Here is an 18,002-nt window from a genome sequence, read left to right as displayed (position 1 = left end):
AATTTCTGAAATGAATAGATGGAAGTATCAATCTGTCTTTACCACCCTTTTTTCTATGTACATTCTCCACTGTGGTATGATCAAACCATCGACATGACCAACGCGAGTCTCTGTTTTTCTACGACATTTCTTACAGTACCTTCTGGAACTTGCTTTCTTAATCTGACTGCCTTGTCGGTCACACTATACACATGACAACAGCCTTTGGTTTTCAGAGAAAAGTAGGGATTGATTTATTACCTCCTTAATAAACTGAATTGGTCAAACACATAGCATGGCACAGAAGAGGACCCAACACCATCACATACCCCAGCTGCCCCAGCCATTGCACACATGGGTATGAGACAGTCATTTATACAGTGAACTGGATTTGAGAAACAGAATGTATAATGTGCTTTGGCAAATATGGTCATTGGAAGGTCAAATCCTGGCATAGTAGACGATAGTGCCAAACGCTCACTTTGTGCCACCAGGAGTTTCTCGTGTGATAAAGCACCCATTGAATGAAAATAATTTGTCTTGCTCAGTCGCTTCTTGAACACAGACAGCATATGGGTAATTCGGATTTCCGGGTAGGCCACGAGGTTCTGCAGTTACTATACCAAATGGGGGCTCCAGGGCCGTCCTGATAGTAGACGTTGTGTGACAGGTACAAGACTCGTCTTCCAGTCTTATAAAGGACGGACTTGGATGACATTGGCCTTGGATGCATTGCTTCTGTCACTGTCGTCCACAGACAGGGACTCATCACTGGTGATGATGAAAATGATGGAAGAGGAGTTAAAGGTCACTTTCTTCTTTGGCCTGTCCCCGTCCTTCTGCGACATCACAATGGGCCTGATCTGCATTTCACTCTCCGCTGCTGGTAGGTTTTTAGCAGGCCTCTGGCATCTCAGCAGTCGGCAGCATAGGAGCTGTAGAAGGGACCTCCGAAACTGCAGAGAAAAATGGAGCAATAAAGCCAATTACTAAGTGAATACCTGGCCTTTAATCTGAAGTAAAATTCAAGACAACTTAATCTATCTCCCTCCACCCTGTGTGTGTGTGTGTGTGTGTGTGTGTGTGTGTGTGTGCACGTACACATGTGCATGCCTATGCATGTGGAGGCCAAGGCCAATCTCAAGTGGCACACACTTTGTCTTTTGAGACATGGACCTGAGGCTTGCCCCTTAGGCCAGGCTTGCTAGCCAGTGAATCCCAGTGACCCATATAATCTTCTCAGTGCTGGATTACGAACACACACCGCCACACTCGGCTTTTTATGTATGTGCTGAAGATTGAAGTCAGGTCCTCACGCTTGCCATCTCCCCAGCCCCACCCACCCCTTTTCTTTATTAGATGGCATGGGATGGAGTTATACAGTAATGATCAGATCTACCAAGGTCCCCCATTAACTTTTAGGTCTTTTATTTACTATAATTCTTACTAACCAGATGAAAAAGAATATTCTAATCCTTTGTGGTCTCCATGGTTTCAATGTATGTAAACCTTCTTGGAGGGCAGTTTTACCTCTGGGTTTAAGGAATTGAGTCATTAAATACTCAGTGAGCAGCCCTTGAGTGACAGCCACTGGGCTGAGATCTCGAGACACTACTCACAGCAGACAAGGGGTTCTCCCATGTTTCTGAGACCCTCTTGGGTTTCCCCTCTGCTCTCCCCCTTCTACAAGAGCCTGAGTAGCCAAGGTTCAAACAGAGGACCATCACAATGTGCAGGGAACATTCACTGAAAACACCCTGACATGAGTAAATGCACCATCTGCAGTCTCTGGCCTCATAGTAAACATTGTTTCTTTGTCAGCATGCTGAAATCTGACCTGTTTGCTAAGTATTAAGTCTACCACGGCCAACAGAGCATACCGATTTGAAATCAACTTATTACCCTTTTTGTTTACTGCAGGAGCTTTCCCAGGTCTGAAAACATCAATAAACAGATACATTGACTTCTGTGTTCTTTAGTGTCTCCACCAACTATATGCAGGGCACATTTGGCTTACATGACTCTTTTAGAGTACACATTCGATTATGTATTCAGCAAACCATCATTTTACAAGTCAAGTTCAGTGCTCGAGATACATTGCTGTCAGAGTTGAGTAAAGTCTGTAAGCCAGAACGTATTTCCTCACATCCAGCTCCTCATGGGAAGAACCACTGTCTTACTTGTTTCTGCCACTTTGTTATATTATTTAGGATTATTGTTTAAAGTGTGTTACTAGGAATCAGAACCATCAGGACCAGTGGGGAGCTCATCAGATATGTAGAGTACCAGAAACTCAGACATTGTGTATCAGAATAGACACTTTTAAACTATATTTTCAGATTTGGTGAATTCAAATTCAAGTTTAGAAGCTTTGATTCATAATTCATCAGCTGGGAGAAAGGCACAAACAAATGATTTTTGGTGAATGCATTTAAATTTTGTCTACTGTGCCAGTGGTCTTTCATTTCATAATCCATAAATAAAGTATGGGATAGAGTCAGTGTCTATTTTGTGGAGGTTTTAAAGATAATGGGTGGAACCTTCATATTATAGTAATTTTTAGTTATTATTTGAGTCATAACTATTAGTAGTAGTATATCCAAACTATTTTCTGGTAAACTAAATATTAATTAATATTACCTAACAAATAGTGTACATTTATTGGTAGATCTTGGGCCTGCTTTTCTCCTTTGGAAATATTCTATATTTCTTCTTGAGTCTTTGCTTTTTTTACTTCTTTCTTAAAAGATTTTTCATTATATATATATATATATATATATATATATATATATAGTTATGTGTGTGTGTGTGTGTGTGTGTGTGTGTGTGTGTGTGTGTGAACACATGTATGTTGATACCTGCAGAGGCCGGAAGAGGACGCTGGATCCCCTAGAGCCAAAGCTATAGGCAGTTGTGAAGCACCTGACACGGATGCTAGGACTCCAATTTTAGTCCACTAGAAGAGTAGCAGGCACTCTTAACCTCTGAGCCATCTCCCCAGTACACTTACACAAAATTCTTAACTTGGGGTTTTTGTTTGGCTTTATCCTGGACACTGTTCTAAGTTGTCACACCACATAAAATCTATTTCTATTTATTCCCTGGGGTGAAAACCAGTCAGTTCCAGAGCTTACCTTTCTGATCATGAAGATATAGATAACTGGATTGTACACAGTGCTCGATTTAGCAAAGAGATAAGAAATGATAGACACTGTTGGAGTGACCAGGTGTCCACAGCCATTAACCACCAAGAAACGGGTCACGATATAAGGCATCCAGCAGGTGAGAAAGACAAAGACCATGGAAAAGCACATTTTGGCCACTTTCTTTTCATATTTTAAAGTCTTGATCACTTGAATTGTCTGAAGATCTTCAACACAGCGTAGCTGCAGGAAGTAAAGAAAGGATGGGGCTGAGAAGGATCCCTTTTCTTTTCAAACAGATAAGCAGGCACCATCATTTGTCCTGGCTTCATGGAAAATGACGTGCACAGGACCACAGGAGACTGACTGACTTCTGACCTGAAGGTGGGCCTAGCCTTTATCCCTCGGGGCTTCAGTTCCCTCAACTAAAACCTACTGTAGTTGAGTTAAATAGCTTCTGAGGATATTTTACAGTGTGTGTGTGTGTGTGTATGTGTGTGTGTGTGTGTGTGTGTGTGTGAGAGAGAGAGAGAGAGAGACAGACAGACAGACAGAGACAGAGACAGAGAGACAGAGAGAGACAGAGAGAGAGACAGAGACAGCCAGACAGATGAGAGAGAGAGATGGGGGGGAGGGAGGGATGTGGATGGGCACATGCATCCCACAGCACATGTGTGGAGCTCAAAGGATAACCTCCAGTGTAGGTCCCCACCTTCCACCTTGTCTGAGATGACACTGGGTCTCTCTGACCTGCGAGAGAGTCTAGAGACTCTCCTGCTTCTGCCTCTCATCTTGCTCTAGGATTGCTGGTGTTACAGATACACATCACTGCACTATACCTGGCTTTACATAGATTCTGGGGATTCAGAATCAGGTCCTCACACTTGAACAGCAATTGCTTTACCAACTGAGCCATCTCACAAGCTCCCTTCAATGGTTTTTTAATGCTTTTCTAACTTAGTTCATAAGGATAAAATACATTATTTTATCTAGCTCTTCAAGTCCCTAGAACACAGCCTGAAAGGCTTGTGGTCAGACGGAAACAATCTCTTCATGATTGAGGAAACCATTTTATCCAGAACACTGATTTATAAATTCTCCAGCCAGATAACAGACTCATGCCATGCCAGACATGCTACAGAGAGAAGCCTGCAGCTTGAGATGCAGACAAATGATCTGCATGGAGTTCTCTGCTAAGGTGATAACAAGCTAAAGCCAAGTCTCATTCTTAGTTCCTTCCCCTGTCTTCAGTCCTTCCCTCGGATCTACTCTGCTTGTAACTTCCCCCAAACAGTCACTGATCAGTCATATATATAAAACCCTAACAGACACACAGCGGTTAGGAGATGGCACACGGCTGAAGTCAATGCTGCTCTGTGGCTGTGCCTCCTGCATCAATCACTACACCCTCTTCCTGCCTGGTTCCCACATGAAACCTGCTGGTGTGTGTTCCGGTCCTTTACAGCTCTACCAGTCTATGGTAAGTGGGTTCATGTGATCCTGAAATGAATATAACTATGGACATTGTAACTTTCCCCCTCAGAATCCTTCACTTTGGAGGGTGTTGCCTAATGTAAGGTTGGTATTGTCTATCTGCATTTTGCTCGTTTCTTCTGGGTTTAGAGGGTGGTGTACGGGGAGCAAATGTCATCCCTCACTGATCTGATCGGGGATTGATTCACAGCACAAAGTTCTACCAAATGTTAAGTCCCGTAAAGTCTTTCAACCTTGGGTAAGTAAGTAACTGATTATATAGGAAGAGTTTGATTCTTTTCACATCACATAATGGATGTGGGCATGGTTTGGAGGGGAACATCTGCAGCTTTCAACTCACCATTCGAACAGAATACAGAATATGACCGTAGCAATGGGCTATGATGCCCATGGGCACCACCAGGCAGCCAAGAAACAAGAAGAGCACAAAGGAGGAGTCGTTGGCGTCCTTGGATTTCCAGTCCACTGTACAGCCCAGTCCATGGACATCTAGGATGTACCTGTTCCAGCCCAGGAGAGGCACTCCTGCCCACGCCAAGGAGTAGAGCCAGATATAGGTAATGGCCCTCCAGGCCCAGGAAAAATTGATCACTCTGGAATGCACCACACGGATATAACGTTCGTAGGCCAGCACAGTGAGGGTGGTAATGGAAACAAACCCTGCAAGGAGAGAAAGAAAAGCAAAGTGTGGAGCAGGGAGAAATCACAGGAAAACATCATGTTCCACCAGAAACACTATACAGAGAATCTGGGGCCAATAGGATGCCCGAGAAACGGCAAGAGATCCGGAGTGATAACAAACCAGGCTCCCCGGGAAAAATCAACTGGAAACATATTTACCTATAAAAGAATATATATGTAGAATAGAAACGGCGCGTAGACTGTAGGACAAAGACCAAATCCCTAAAGTCAGCCCTGCACCAAATGATGCAGCTTCTGCACAAAATTCTGCCACAGAGAAAAGAGTTGAGCAAAATAGATGGCGTCAGCATTCACCCCTCTCCCTGCTTCAGGGCCTGCCGTGACACGTGACAGAGGATGGCCAGGACAGGAGTCGCTCTTTCTTGCCACACCTTCCACGCCCTCTAATAGCCCTTCTTCCTTCCCAAATGTTTCGCCAAGTGTTTTGCTACAGTCACATAAAAGGAAATGCCGCAGCCTATGAGAAGACCCGGAGGAGAGCTCGCCTGGCTAGGGGACTGCCTAGGCCCGGGTTGCCCCAGGGAGGCAGCTCTCAGAGGGAAGGAAAAGGAGACTGGTCCTCCCAGAAGCAGGGTGAAGGTGTGTGGAGCCTGTTAAGAGTTCTGCGGACCGGCCCAGCCCTCTCACTCTGCCTTGCTGCATGGTTGCCAGAGATGAAGACAATCTCTGTAAGCCCTGGATTTTTGTTTTCATAAAACTGAAGATCTGTTCACATTATAAAATGTTGTGATCCTGTTGTTAGAAAAGTGTGAAATCAAGAGACACTGGCATAGGAATTGGGCAACACAGTTAATATTCATTTTAACCACGTGCTTCGTGTACATAGGGTGGAGGGGCAGCATTATTCTGTGTCTGACATTTATGGCATTAGTAAGAATTACTGAATAAATAACTGAATGTTTACTATTTACTGACCAAAAGAAGCCTGGGTTCTCAAATACAAAATGAGGAAATAACCGTAGAGAGCAGTGATCAAAAGCAAATGGAAGACCTCAATTCAAATTACAGCAAGGAATTCTGGGCGCAAATTAGATGTGCTGTCTCAGAAATCTAATTTTATAATTTTAGTCTGTTAAAATTTACAGCATAAATGATATACCCTTTATTTTCCAAGAAAGACATCTAGAAACCTAGTTAATGCCTAATAAGTTGATGTTCAAAATACAGTTGACTCCATAGAGCTTACAAATAGTATTATTAAATATGACATTTAATTTTATAGTTAACTTCAAATGCTAAATTTTGACTTTTAATTTGTCATTAGTTTGCATTGTGTATTATTTTATTTTCCACAGGCAAGGAAATTTAGTACAAAGAATCCCACTGTTGTAAACTATAAGTCTCAACGTATCTTAGAGATGAATAAATGAGATTTTAGGGACAAGGCAAATCGCTGGCATAGTGAGTGGGTATAGGCACACAATTATTTTCATGGGTAACTCATTCATTCTGCTATTGACCATCTACTGCCTCCCTACATGTCAATCACGGTGCTAGTGTAGGCAAGTCCTGTAGATCACAGTGCCTTGCAGAATTTAAAGTCCAACTGGAAGTCTGAGAAAACGTTCGACAAGTCAATTAGTGAAGGGCAATGAAAAGGTCGGAAAGCTCAAGATCAGAAGAGGGAGGGGACACTGGGCAGGATGCAGCAGTACTACCAGGATGACAGGACAGAACCACAGTGTGAAATATCACCTTGGTGATAAGCCAGGGTATTGGAAGTTGGTGGGTTTCCTTTTTAGCTTATTTAGGTAAAAGGGCTTTCTAATGTCAATACAGTTTTGTTGTGTTCGCATGCTGTGTCTTAGCAAGCACGGTAAGTTTCAAGTGTTTGATTTCAGTCACCAACATTCAGTACCATTCCAGGTTAATGCTGACTCGAGGTGGGAGGGACAGGAGCAAGCCCTGCCTTTCTCAGATCCTCCTGGACAGAACATATGGATAAATGAACAGTAGCCGTAGTCTGACTGGTCTTTCAGGGTGACCCACTTGAAATGACGTAAACTACAGCCCCCTAGTGACATATTAGCAGTCCCTCCACCATTTCTGTGGGTTCTGAGTAAGAATTATTTGCTGGAGACTGGGAAGGTGGATCAGTTAGCAGACTGTTTCCCATGCAAGCATGAGGACCTGAGTTCGATTCCCAGGACCTACATAAAAAGCTAGGCATGGTAATGGAGCTAGGCATGGATTCCCAGAGCTTACAAGGTACTGTGTGTAGCCTACTCAGTGAATTTCAGGCCAGTGATAGAGCCTGTCTCACAAAATACGGTAGACAACAGAGTTGACAGTGGATGTCAACATCTGACCTACCCATACATGCACACACACTTGAACACATACATTCTCTCTCACACAGATTACATATGCTCTATTCTACTGAATTCCTAGAGCATTTCTCAGGAGGATGAGGATGGGCTGTCTTGTCTCTGCTTCCCAGCCACTTCAGCAGATCATCAGGTGCTGAGTCTCAGTATTTCATGCAGTAACATGCATTAAGAACAACACGGAATGCCAAAGAAGTGCCCACTAGCAAAGTAGGCATCAGCTGTGCATCAGGCTTGTGACCATCGCTCTACATACAGTGTGTCACTCTTTTGAAACAAGAAATCTGTGGCTCAGAAGAGTTAACGAGTACCGTAGGTAGCAGAGACTATTTTGAGAATCCGATTCTGACCTCAAAACTATTATTTTCTCCTTAATGTCATGTGTTTTCTCTCATGCGTACTATCAGGAAAGGGGACTGTTTTGAGGAGGAGAATGGGTAAGGCCAAGAGAGGGTAAGAAGGAATATGACCAAAGCATAGTCATATACATGTATAAACTGGCATCATTAATCCCTTTAAGGAAACCTTTATTGTACCAACAAAATTATACATGAAAGCCCCCAATGTCCATTTTACTAAAAGGTTTTTGGCTCCATTTTGGGTGTGAGCAGAAGCAGGATGACTGCACCTGTTGTACACTAAGATACCACCTGCCATTCACCAGCTCCTGTTCAGCACTGTCCACAAGAAACAGACTGATACATAACATTCCAAACAGTAAAACAGTGCCACCTATAAACTTACCAAAGAAGGCTGGGGACATGAGCACGTGGGTTTATTAAAACACCAGAAGACCTCTGAGGATTCATAAAACATGCTAGACCAACAAAGTGTGCAGCACCCTCACCTAGACCCTGAAAAGAGGACATGGCACTGTGAGGGCCACACTGACCTGTCATTGGACATCAAGGGATGGACAGACATGGAACTCCTGTCTTAGTGCTTCAGTCCAGCTGAGTTCCCCATTACTTGACACTGGTCTACTCAAATTGCTGTCTGTCTGTCCATCCATGGACTGGTTTTAGGTATGTCCTCTGAGTGAACTTTTAGGGGAAAATCCCCATTTACCATCTGATGCCTATATATGAACTGGTGTTGAACTGCGGTAAATTAGGCTTGGTAGCAAGTGCTTTTACCTTCTGAGTCATCTGATTGGTCTTTAGTAATAATTTGTAGTGATATTCATTTCTTTTTGTATTTTCATCTACATTTTAAACCATCCTGTGTTGTGGTCCTGGAGGCTCCCTTCTTCCTCACTGGCCACAGTCCACAGTCAGACTGACTTTTGGTTGAGAAGGGGAAGGAAGGAACAGGCCTTTGTAAAGTGGGAGAATGAGGACAGAGGAAGTAGTGCCTGAGGGACTGGAAGCTCACCAAGGGAGAAGGCAAAGGGAACAGAGAACTGAGAAGTTGGTATTTGGAAACAAGTGCCATGCAGCCCCTGGAAGGTCTGTGTACCTTTAGACTCCGAAGAGAGCGCTCAACCAAGGCAGCTGCTCACACCATGCCTACCTTGCCAGCTGCTGGGAGCTGGCAGCTGTGATAAATGCTGACAACAGTCACTTAGTGTGGAAGGGACAGCTGTGCAAACAATTGCTGGAGTGAGGTAAGTGCTGAACAATTGAGTCTGGGTCCTGGCAAAGGAAGGGAGGCAGGGCTTACTGTACCTGGGAAATACTGGGGTGGGCTAGAAGACAAGTGGAGTTTGACTAGATGAATATGAAGAGTGTATGAGTTGGCGTAAATGTGGACAGAAAGCAGACAAAGCTAAGGGCTGGGGAGGTGAATCTGTAGGTGAAGTGCTTGCTGCTCAAGTGTCAGGAACTGAGTTCTGATTTCTACTACCCACATAAAAGCGGGTTCAGCAACACAGTCTGTCATCCCAGCTCTTCTACGGTGAGATGGGAGGTGCAGACAAGAACCCCTGGAAGCGTGTAGGCCAGCTGGCTTGGCACAGGAAATGCTGAACAGGAGACCCTGTCACAAAGGTGGAAAGCAAGGACCTATACCTGAGGTTGGCTTCTGCTACATGTGCACCCACACTCACACACAAGAACACACACATACACAAATACATACACACCCCATACACACGAAAAATTGAAAATATACAAACCTGAGATACAAGAATGTTAATTCTCTGCATCCGCTTGAGTCAAACAATTCTTTGAGATACAGCTTGATTACGCATTCATTTACAGTGTTTACCAGTTTACCAGCAAACACATAATATACATGCAGCATGCTAGGTACTGTGCTAGGCAATAAAATAAAAATTATAAATAGTTACAAGATTATGTGATAAATTCTATAATAAATATGTTTGAGGCCACAGTCCTATATTAAAGTCCAGCTTATTTTCATAATTATTCATTTGACCCCATGACAATTTACATATCTGGTAAAAAACAAAATGGTGTCTCAGTGTGTGCGTATGTGTGTGCATGTATGTGTGCGTGCGTGTGTGTGTGTGTGTGTGTGTGTGTGTGTGTGTGTGTGTGTATGTATGTATGTATGTTCGTGCTTCACTTAGAAAATGAATGAATTTGGTGAAGTAGTAATGCATGAAGTATTTTTCTATGCTTGAGAGTAAAATGGTTGGTGCTGAGTGAGCAGAAGGCACAGAAGTGGAAGAGTACTCTTTAGTTAAGTCAAATTCACAAGAACCGAGCTATTTCCAACTTTGGCCACTAGATGGTCACATCGAGTAGCATATTTCTAGATCGGTTGTCTAGACTGGATAAGCAATTTTGCAATAAACAGAATAAATGCTTAGAGCAGTACTGTCTGCTCCGAGGGCCAGATGTTTGTATCTGTTCAAAGGGTTGGTGCGGCAGCGCCCCGTCACTCGAAGCAACACACACCCACATCAAGGAAAGTAGTAGGAGAAACTCCTTGGAGTAGGAAGAGGGATAGGAGACCTTCCTGGGAAACTGGCATCTTAACCCAGTGGGGGCTGGGGCGGGACCTCCTGATCCTATCCAGGAAGAGGTGAGGCTCAGCTCTGCCTATCTGCATACAGCAATGGAAAGGAAGCGAATTGAAACCAAGTCCGCTTTGTAAAGGACTTCCTAAACAAACGCTATTCTGTTCCTTCTACGGAAAATGTAAACAAAACGTGCTGCCTTTTAGATCATAGGGTTGAGAAGGACAAAACCCCATTACATTTTTTTTAAGAGGCCACTGCAGAAATTAAAGAATTCCGCCAGGGTCAGCACATCTCTTGACATCAAGGTTGCACTCAGTGCTCAAAACTACATTATGCCTAGCAACTGTGTCGCTTTAAATTAGCCAACGTGAGGTGGAGATCTGACCACTCCAGATGAGGCACAGGGTCTCTTTATGTTAGGATTAAAAACCCAGTGGGCCATCCGCTGGGTGTGCTTCCCTGCTTGGGTAAGCACCCTTCTGAAGAAGTAAAACTGTTTGCCTTGCAAGAACACTTTGGATCATGTGATCATTTTAGTGAGACTCCAGTTCAGTTTCTTACAATTAGTAGCCTCTACTCATATTTGAACATTAAGGAATAGAGGTACATTTGATATGTTTGAAAGCGCTTATTTGATGTATTAAGTACGGTGTCTGTTCTTTGACACTCTGTTTATGGTGTCTATTTGTTGCAGAGGCTTCCAAACTCCCCTCCACTAAAAGTGTCAATTCCAACCCACAAGCAGAGGTGTGCACTACTTACAGTGTGTCAGGGATGCTCCTGAGCAGCCTCTTGGGTGGTTTCATTTAATCCTCTCAACACCATGACACGTGTAGGAAGTACTGTCACCATTGCTGTTTAGAAGGAAACTAAAGCAAAATGACAAATCGTCTGACCAGCCTCAGGCCCTGAGAAACTACCGAGCCATTGTTCAAATCCCACAGCTTGCTTCCAAAGTCCAAGCTTGGGGATCATCAACATTTTTCTGCAAGTGAAGTAGGCTGTGCAGAAAGGAGATTTAATCTGCTCACTGCTGACTACCTATGTTCCATCACTGTGTTTATTTTCAGCATCGGAAGAGGTCATTTTGCAAGCTCAGCATTTTCCAAGCTGTTGGAATGATCAGTTTCCATTTAAGCAGCAGAGGCACTTCTCCAAAACACCAAAATGACAGTTGTTTTTGGTTTACTTCTTTTAGGTTTTTTAAAAAAAAATGTTCTAGTGAATGATCTCCTTTTCATGTTTATTTCCCACTCTTTCTCAAATTCCATTTTCAACTCTTCTAAAGCACAAATCTTTCTGAATAGTATACAAGATCCAGTTCCAAAAATTAGAAAGCACAGCATAAAAGAACTCTTTAAAATGTTTCAAATATTATGCTAAAAACAAATATACACTCCCGGGGCTAAAGAAATAGCTCAGTGGTTAAGAGTCATTATTGCAGAGGACCTAGGTTCAGCTCCTAGCACCCACTTTGTGGCTCACAGCTATCTATAACTCCTGTTCCAGGGGACCTGACATCGCCATCCAACCTCTAAGGGCACCAGGCACACACATGATGTGTATGCCTATATGCAGGTAAAAAAACTCACCCAAATAAAATAAAAATTTTTATTAAAAAAAAAAAGATATTTCACATAAGTACCTTAAGCGGATCTATTGTTCGCTGCCTGGTAGAAACATAGGCACTCTGTGCCTGGAGTGACTTAAGATCTGGGAGCTGCCTGTGAAAGCCATCTCCCCAGAAGAGTCATTCAGCCAGACAGTGATCATGCTTTGGTCGATGGCTCCCTTTTCACAGTCAAACATCTGCTGCTTTTTGGGTTCTTGTTCACGTGGCCCCTCACTAGTATTGCCTGTGGTTTTGTACATTAAAGACGGTAATTTTTAAAAAGAAGGCGGGATAAGTAATTGCTGATGCAGCTGGTAAAACACGGGGTGTGGACACCCTAGGCTCCCTGAGGCAGCTTGGAAGGCACACCACGATTTCTCTTTCCATGATCTCATCCCACTATTTTGGTCTTCTGACAGCAGCTCTCTTTGCTCTCTGACCCCTTCGGCATCCGGCTTAGCTCTTTGTCTTTCTGTAGCCCCACTTGGACAGACAACCGAATTTTAGACTATTTACCTCGACCCTGAGTTGACACTCTTTTAGCTCTTTCCTTCTTTCCAGGTGATTGTTAATCAGGGCAAGTGTAGCAGAAATATCCCCAATAGAACCCACTCTGTGCTCAGTTCCAGCTTCCCAGAGGACGCCCAACTCAAGGTGGAGAATGTGCTGAATGTGTGTCGAATCTGAGGTCACAGGATCTTGCTTGAATGAGAACCCAGATCATCTAGCTGCTGATCCAGGGCCTTTTCTGGATTGTTTTCCTAGAAAGATCTGCCCAAAGCAAGTTACTGTGATCAAGAGGTAAGCTGAAGGTCTTTTGAAATCCATGAAAATAAACCTACTTATGAATGAATTGTGGGTAGTGCTGTGGTGGCTTTCCCAGTGCAATGCATCTAGTTTCTAAGTGTATTCCAGCATGCTAGATTACTAATCTGGTACCAAGGGAACAAAATCTGAGCTAGACCAAATGAGCAAATTAAAAATATTAGGGAAGCCATAAGGTGTAGCTCAGCGGTAGGGCTCTTGCCTAGCATGTGCCAAGCACACAAAAAGAAGTAGAAAGCATAAGGGAATCTGAGACGTACCTTATTATATTTCCATTCTGTCACTTTATAATTTACAAACCTCTCAAGAGAGCCAGGTTGTACAGCAGATGGTAGCGACACTGTTTTAAGTGACTTTCTATTATCATGCTATGACTCAACTAGAGAGTACCCAACTAGCCTGAGGGAACAGGCCATTTTTCTAAGAACGAAGAGCTGAAGATGAGTGTGCATGTTAGTAATTAATCAACTAGAAAATATAAGCTGCCCAGAATCGTAAAAGGAGGATGGGGAGAAGATAAGAAACCTGTGGAATATGTTAAAGAAAGACAATGATATATAGGCTGGGGAATAAAATACAGGAATAAAACGTCTAGCACTTAAAGAACTAATTTGTCAGGTAACTGTGTGGGATGTTTACCGTGAAATCCATCTTGGTGACTGGGAGGTGGGGAGGGATTTGGGATAGGCAAGAAGACCATTTCCTCCAAAGTCCTAGTCACTCTAGGACTCCAGTGGCAAAGGGAGGAAGACAAACAGAAAAACGGGTGGTTCAGGAGGGAGCTTCTGTCCAAGGGCACAAAGCAAGGCTGGAAGGCGTCAGAGCCAGGCTGGTTCTGGAACCACTCAGCTTTCAAGCTTCTCTTGCTCACCACTGTTTATCTTTCCTTTTCCATGCACGGCTTCAGTCCTCAGTCCAGCCTTTCCTTTGCTGGAACCGTGTCTCCACCCTCCAGTCCTTCCTATAGCTAGTGTGCATCTCCCAGGAGGTTGTCTCAAATGCTGACTCCAACACTTAGCCCATGCAAATGTGAATTTAGTGTAAAAGGTTCCTTTGATGATTTTAACTGACTTTCCGACCAACCTGATCCAGGTTGCTTTGGATAAATGTCAAATCTCCCTTAGGGTAATCTCATGGGACTTTTGCTCATTTTCCAAGATTTCTACCACAGGCCCACTCATAAGGCACACAGACAAGGGCACAGAATCTTTCTGTGTCACCCCTACACCAGAATGACTGTGACAAGCTTCGACTGGGCCATCTGCCCCCAGCCATCTCTGTACTCAGCTTTTCTGTTCCAGCTCCTGAACTGCTTCCATCACAGTTCCCACCACCTGTAGCATGGCCATGGTACCTCCATGGCCTCTTGTCTGGGCAGTGCCTTCAGTGGAGACATAGTTTAGGATTAGCATTCTATGGGATGATTGTTCAAAAGAGGCTTTTACATACATGGCAGGCAGGTCATCAGCTGTTCTCTTTTCTCATTGAGTCATATTATTGTGCTTATCTCTAGATTTTGATGGGGTTGGGGGGCTTTTTCATCCTAAGAATCATTCTGCATCTTTAAAAATAAAAGTGTATTTTCAGTACAGAGAACATATATACATATATGTGTGCATATATACACATATATCTATCATCTATCTGGAAGATGGGCTCAAGGGCAGTTGAGGATGGTGACTGCCAGCTGCTGGGAATGATCCAGGAGGAAAGCAAAAGTCTATGAACGAGGGACCCAATGGCCAAAGAATCTCTGTATTTCTTGTGCATCTGTGTGGTAGTGAGTTCAGTTTTGCAGCCTCACAAGGTGGAGGGGGTGGGTGTAACAGATATAGCATAAGTGATGTCTTGGAAAGCGGCAGGGGTACTCAGTGTCACAGCCTCTAGGACTCAGTCTTTGGGAATGTAGACTATGGGGAAAAACAGCTGAGGGAGGTGGGAGTCGGGGTCCTTGAGAACCATCAGCTAGCATGGGGGTGGAGGGTAAGGACAAGGCTCAAAGGAGTTGGACACTGTTCACGAGGGGAGGCTGCAGAGGGCACAGTGAGTAGGTCGTCCGTACTGGACAAGAACCAGAAATACACAGGCCATACAGAGATGAGCTGTGGAGGCTATCCATGCCCCCTGTGGCAACCTTGGCAGAGACATGAGCTATGGCAAGATGAGCTTTTGGAATAGAGGGCTTGCCCATTGTGGATCCTGAAGGGTTTGCCAGTGGTGTATTTCTGTATTGTTTTCTCTTTCTGATTTCACACTGTGGACCTTGGCATCTTTTTCAGCTTCTCCTTCATCTGACAGTGATGAAAGGCGAGACGATTTAACACCAATCAAGTTCTGCATCCTCCACTTTTTGTGTGATCTTGAATGGGTTAACTGTGTGGAACTCTTATTCCCTTAACTATTAATAAAATGGATGCTATCTAGAGGCCCCACAGAACTGGAATGAAAATTGAATTCATTAGTAATCGCAAAACACTTATAATACCACCTGGCCAGTAGCATTTAAGACAGTGTGTTGGGGGGGGGCAGTGTGCTATAATCCATCTAGCTCTATTTTTACATATGTCAATAATGCTTTAAGACAAATTGCTAGTAACGTTATAAGAGCAAGAACACAAAATGTGAAAGTTTAGATACACTTTACTAAAACAGCCACCAGAAATAAAATTCCCAGTAACATATCAGATATTCATGTTATTCCTTCTTATATGGCACAGTACACAACCTGCCTCTATCCACTCCATGATCTCTGGAAACCTACTGATCCTCCATGTCAGAGAGGTGCCTGGTGATTTTTAAAGAACTTCCAATCAGTTTCACACCTATCCTTTGGGCTAAGTCTATCAGTGTAGTCTCATGAGTGGACATATCCAACACTAAAACATTCGTTTACTGAACCTCTACAAAGTCAACACTGGACCAGGCTCTTACTGAAATCCTCCTTGGTTTGTATATTCCTCTCCTGTACTATTTGTGTGCCATGTTTCCTTCTCTGATTAGGAAAAGTAAATGGATTGTGATGTGTAACTAGAAATCCAAAGTGGCACAGTCTCCAGGTGCCCAATAGAAAATAGATGAGCCCTATAGTCTGGCTCTGAAATAATGTCATCAGGACAGTGTGCCTCCTTTCCTATCACAGACTGGGTTCAGTGAGAACCTACTCTGGGACAGTTGTAAGATACTGGCCATCCTTGCCTCAAATCTGTGTGCTTTCAATAAGCCTATGAAGGGAAAACAGACTTGGAAATCTCAACAGCCTAGAACTAATGGAAGGGTGGGAGCTCATGTCAAGTCAAACAAGGACTTCATTTCTACCATGCTCCTGGCAGGGACTGCTTTCCCTCATATCATCCCAAGGAAATCCTTTTCATCCTTCAGGTCCAGGTCAAATGCCTTCTCATTTGTGAAGTATTCCAAGATCTCTCTCTAAGAACCTTCCCTGTGCATTCATTGATCTAGGTCTATTTTTCCAGTCAGTCATACAGCCTAAGATAATATAGTGGCTAATGTGTGACAGTGTCAGCCCCAATAGACCAAGAGCTGCACTGCTTACCTTTCAGTGGTGCTGGGAGTTGATGAACAGTCTATTTTATCCCCATGTAGAAACATCAGTGTTTATTATCACAGAGCTATATTATTATTAAAAATAATAAAATAGGGAGATAAGAAGAGTTCTTGGAATGTATGCAGTTCCTGGTGCCCTTGGACTGGATCTGGTACCTCTCTGAAGACAGGGCATCTTTCAGTCACAGCATGTGAGTTATGGTATCAGATGGGCCGAGTCTGAAGCACACTCCTGACCCCCTCCCACTTAGCAGCTGTGTGATGGTCGTCAAATTCCTTGCCTTCAAAGTGTCTGTTTTCCTTTCTGCAAAATGAGGCCAATGAAAGCACCTACCCTGGGTGGCTAATGAGGATTAGACAAAAGATAATAAGAACTTACAGAATCACCTGGGATACATACAGTAAGTGCCTAGTGTTCACTGTCATCCAGACTCCTAAAACTTAGCCCTGTAACTGGGATAACCAGCCAGTGAGTGATGGTTGGCTTGGAACCTCTGCATCCAGCTGTGGTCCAGGCTCAAGGGTCTTCTCTGTGTAGAATACATACTCCATCACGATTAGTTATCTCCTACAGTTAGCGCCTTCTATTAACTGCCAATCTGCAGCACTGTCTCAACACTTGGTGAACCAATGTCAAAGCAACCGCAGTTCCATTGTGGGCAACTTATTTAGTTTTCTGATGGCTCCTCTCAAACTCACAGGATGCTGTCAGATGCATGTAATGAGAACTTTCACACAGTGCCCTTCCAAAGAGCATTTGACATATGCTATTTGTATATTAGTTTGGGGGTAGTTTATTCTGTAGTACATGAAAAAAATCCTCATTTCTAATTGTCTAGGAATTATTCTATTTCTTGGAAATATTTTTAAAAATCCATGGAACTTCTAATTCATATTTGATGATTAGAGGAGGGTGGGGAGTATTAACTGATTCTCTAAAATTGGTTGCATGATCTGAAATCTCCAAAAGGAAGCCACTGTTGGCTCATAATGGGAGATGGGTGGGTACAGGGGATATTCATGAAGCAGCCCAGCGCAAATACTAGGATTCCTGCTGATAATGACATGGTACAAAGAACAAGTGACCTAGTTAGAAATCCAGAGTACAACAGGCAGATGTCGGGGCATAGAGAAATGAGGTTCACTAGGATATTCATCTATTCTGGGCTCCTCAATCTTGGCAGCAGTGATGTCTGTGCTGGGTAAACCTGTTGGGAGGGGGCCACCTTGAGCATGTCATGAGGACAGCACCCTTACCTCAGTCTTGCTACACACTACATGCTGGTAGCTTCCCCTTCCCCATTTTAACAAAAACTCCCAACATCCCCTTAATGCCTCCTGGAGGGCAGATGTCTTGAGAATCACTGCCCCAATGCCCTAAAATAAATAAAAATACTAATTGAACACCTTAAAATTAAAATTTGTAC

The 18,002-nt window shown here is 43.5% G+C and overlaps 1 protein-coding gene across 1 annotated transcript in view; it reads right to left on the bottom strand.

Moving 5' to 3' along the window:
• Positions 1-203: 203 nt before the first annotated feature.
• The window catches only part of Opn3 (opsin 3), a 31,172-nt gene continuing 13,373 nt past the window's right edge, over positions 204-18,002 (bottom strand). The window contains exons 2-4 of the mRNA XM_059281182.1: positions 4,957-5,276; positions 3,114-3,365; positions 204-935 (exon numbers count right to left, since the gene is read on the bottom strand). Coding sequence (XP_059137165.1) covers positions 672-935; positions 3,114-3,365; positions 4,957-5,276 — 836 coding nt within the window. The 3' untranslated portion in view covers positions 204-671. The remainder of the gene's footprint in view (positions 936-3,113; positions 3,366-4,956; positions 5,277-18,002) is intronic.

The sequence above is a fragment of the Peromyscus eremicus genome, chromosome 15 (genome assembly GCF_949786415.1).
Source record: "Peromyscus eremicus chromosome 15, PerEre_H2_v1, whole genome shotgun sequence".
NCBI classification, from domain to species: domain Eukaryota; kingdom Metazoa; phylum Chordata; class Mammalia; order Rodentia; family Cricetidae; genus Peromyscus; species Peromyscus eremicus.
Note: the sequence above shows the minus strand (reverse complement) of the source record. Positions and strands in the feature narration are given on the sequence as shown.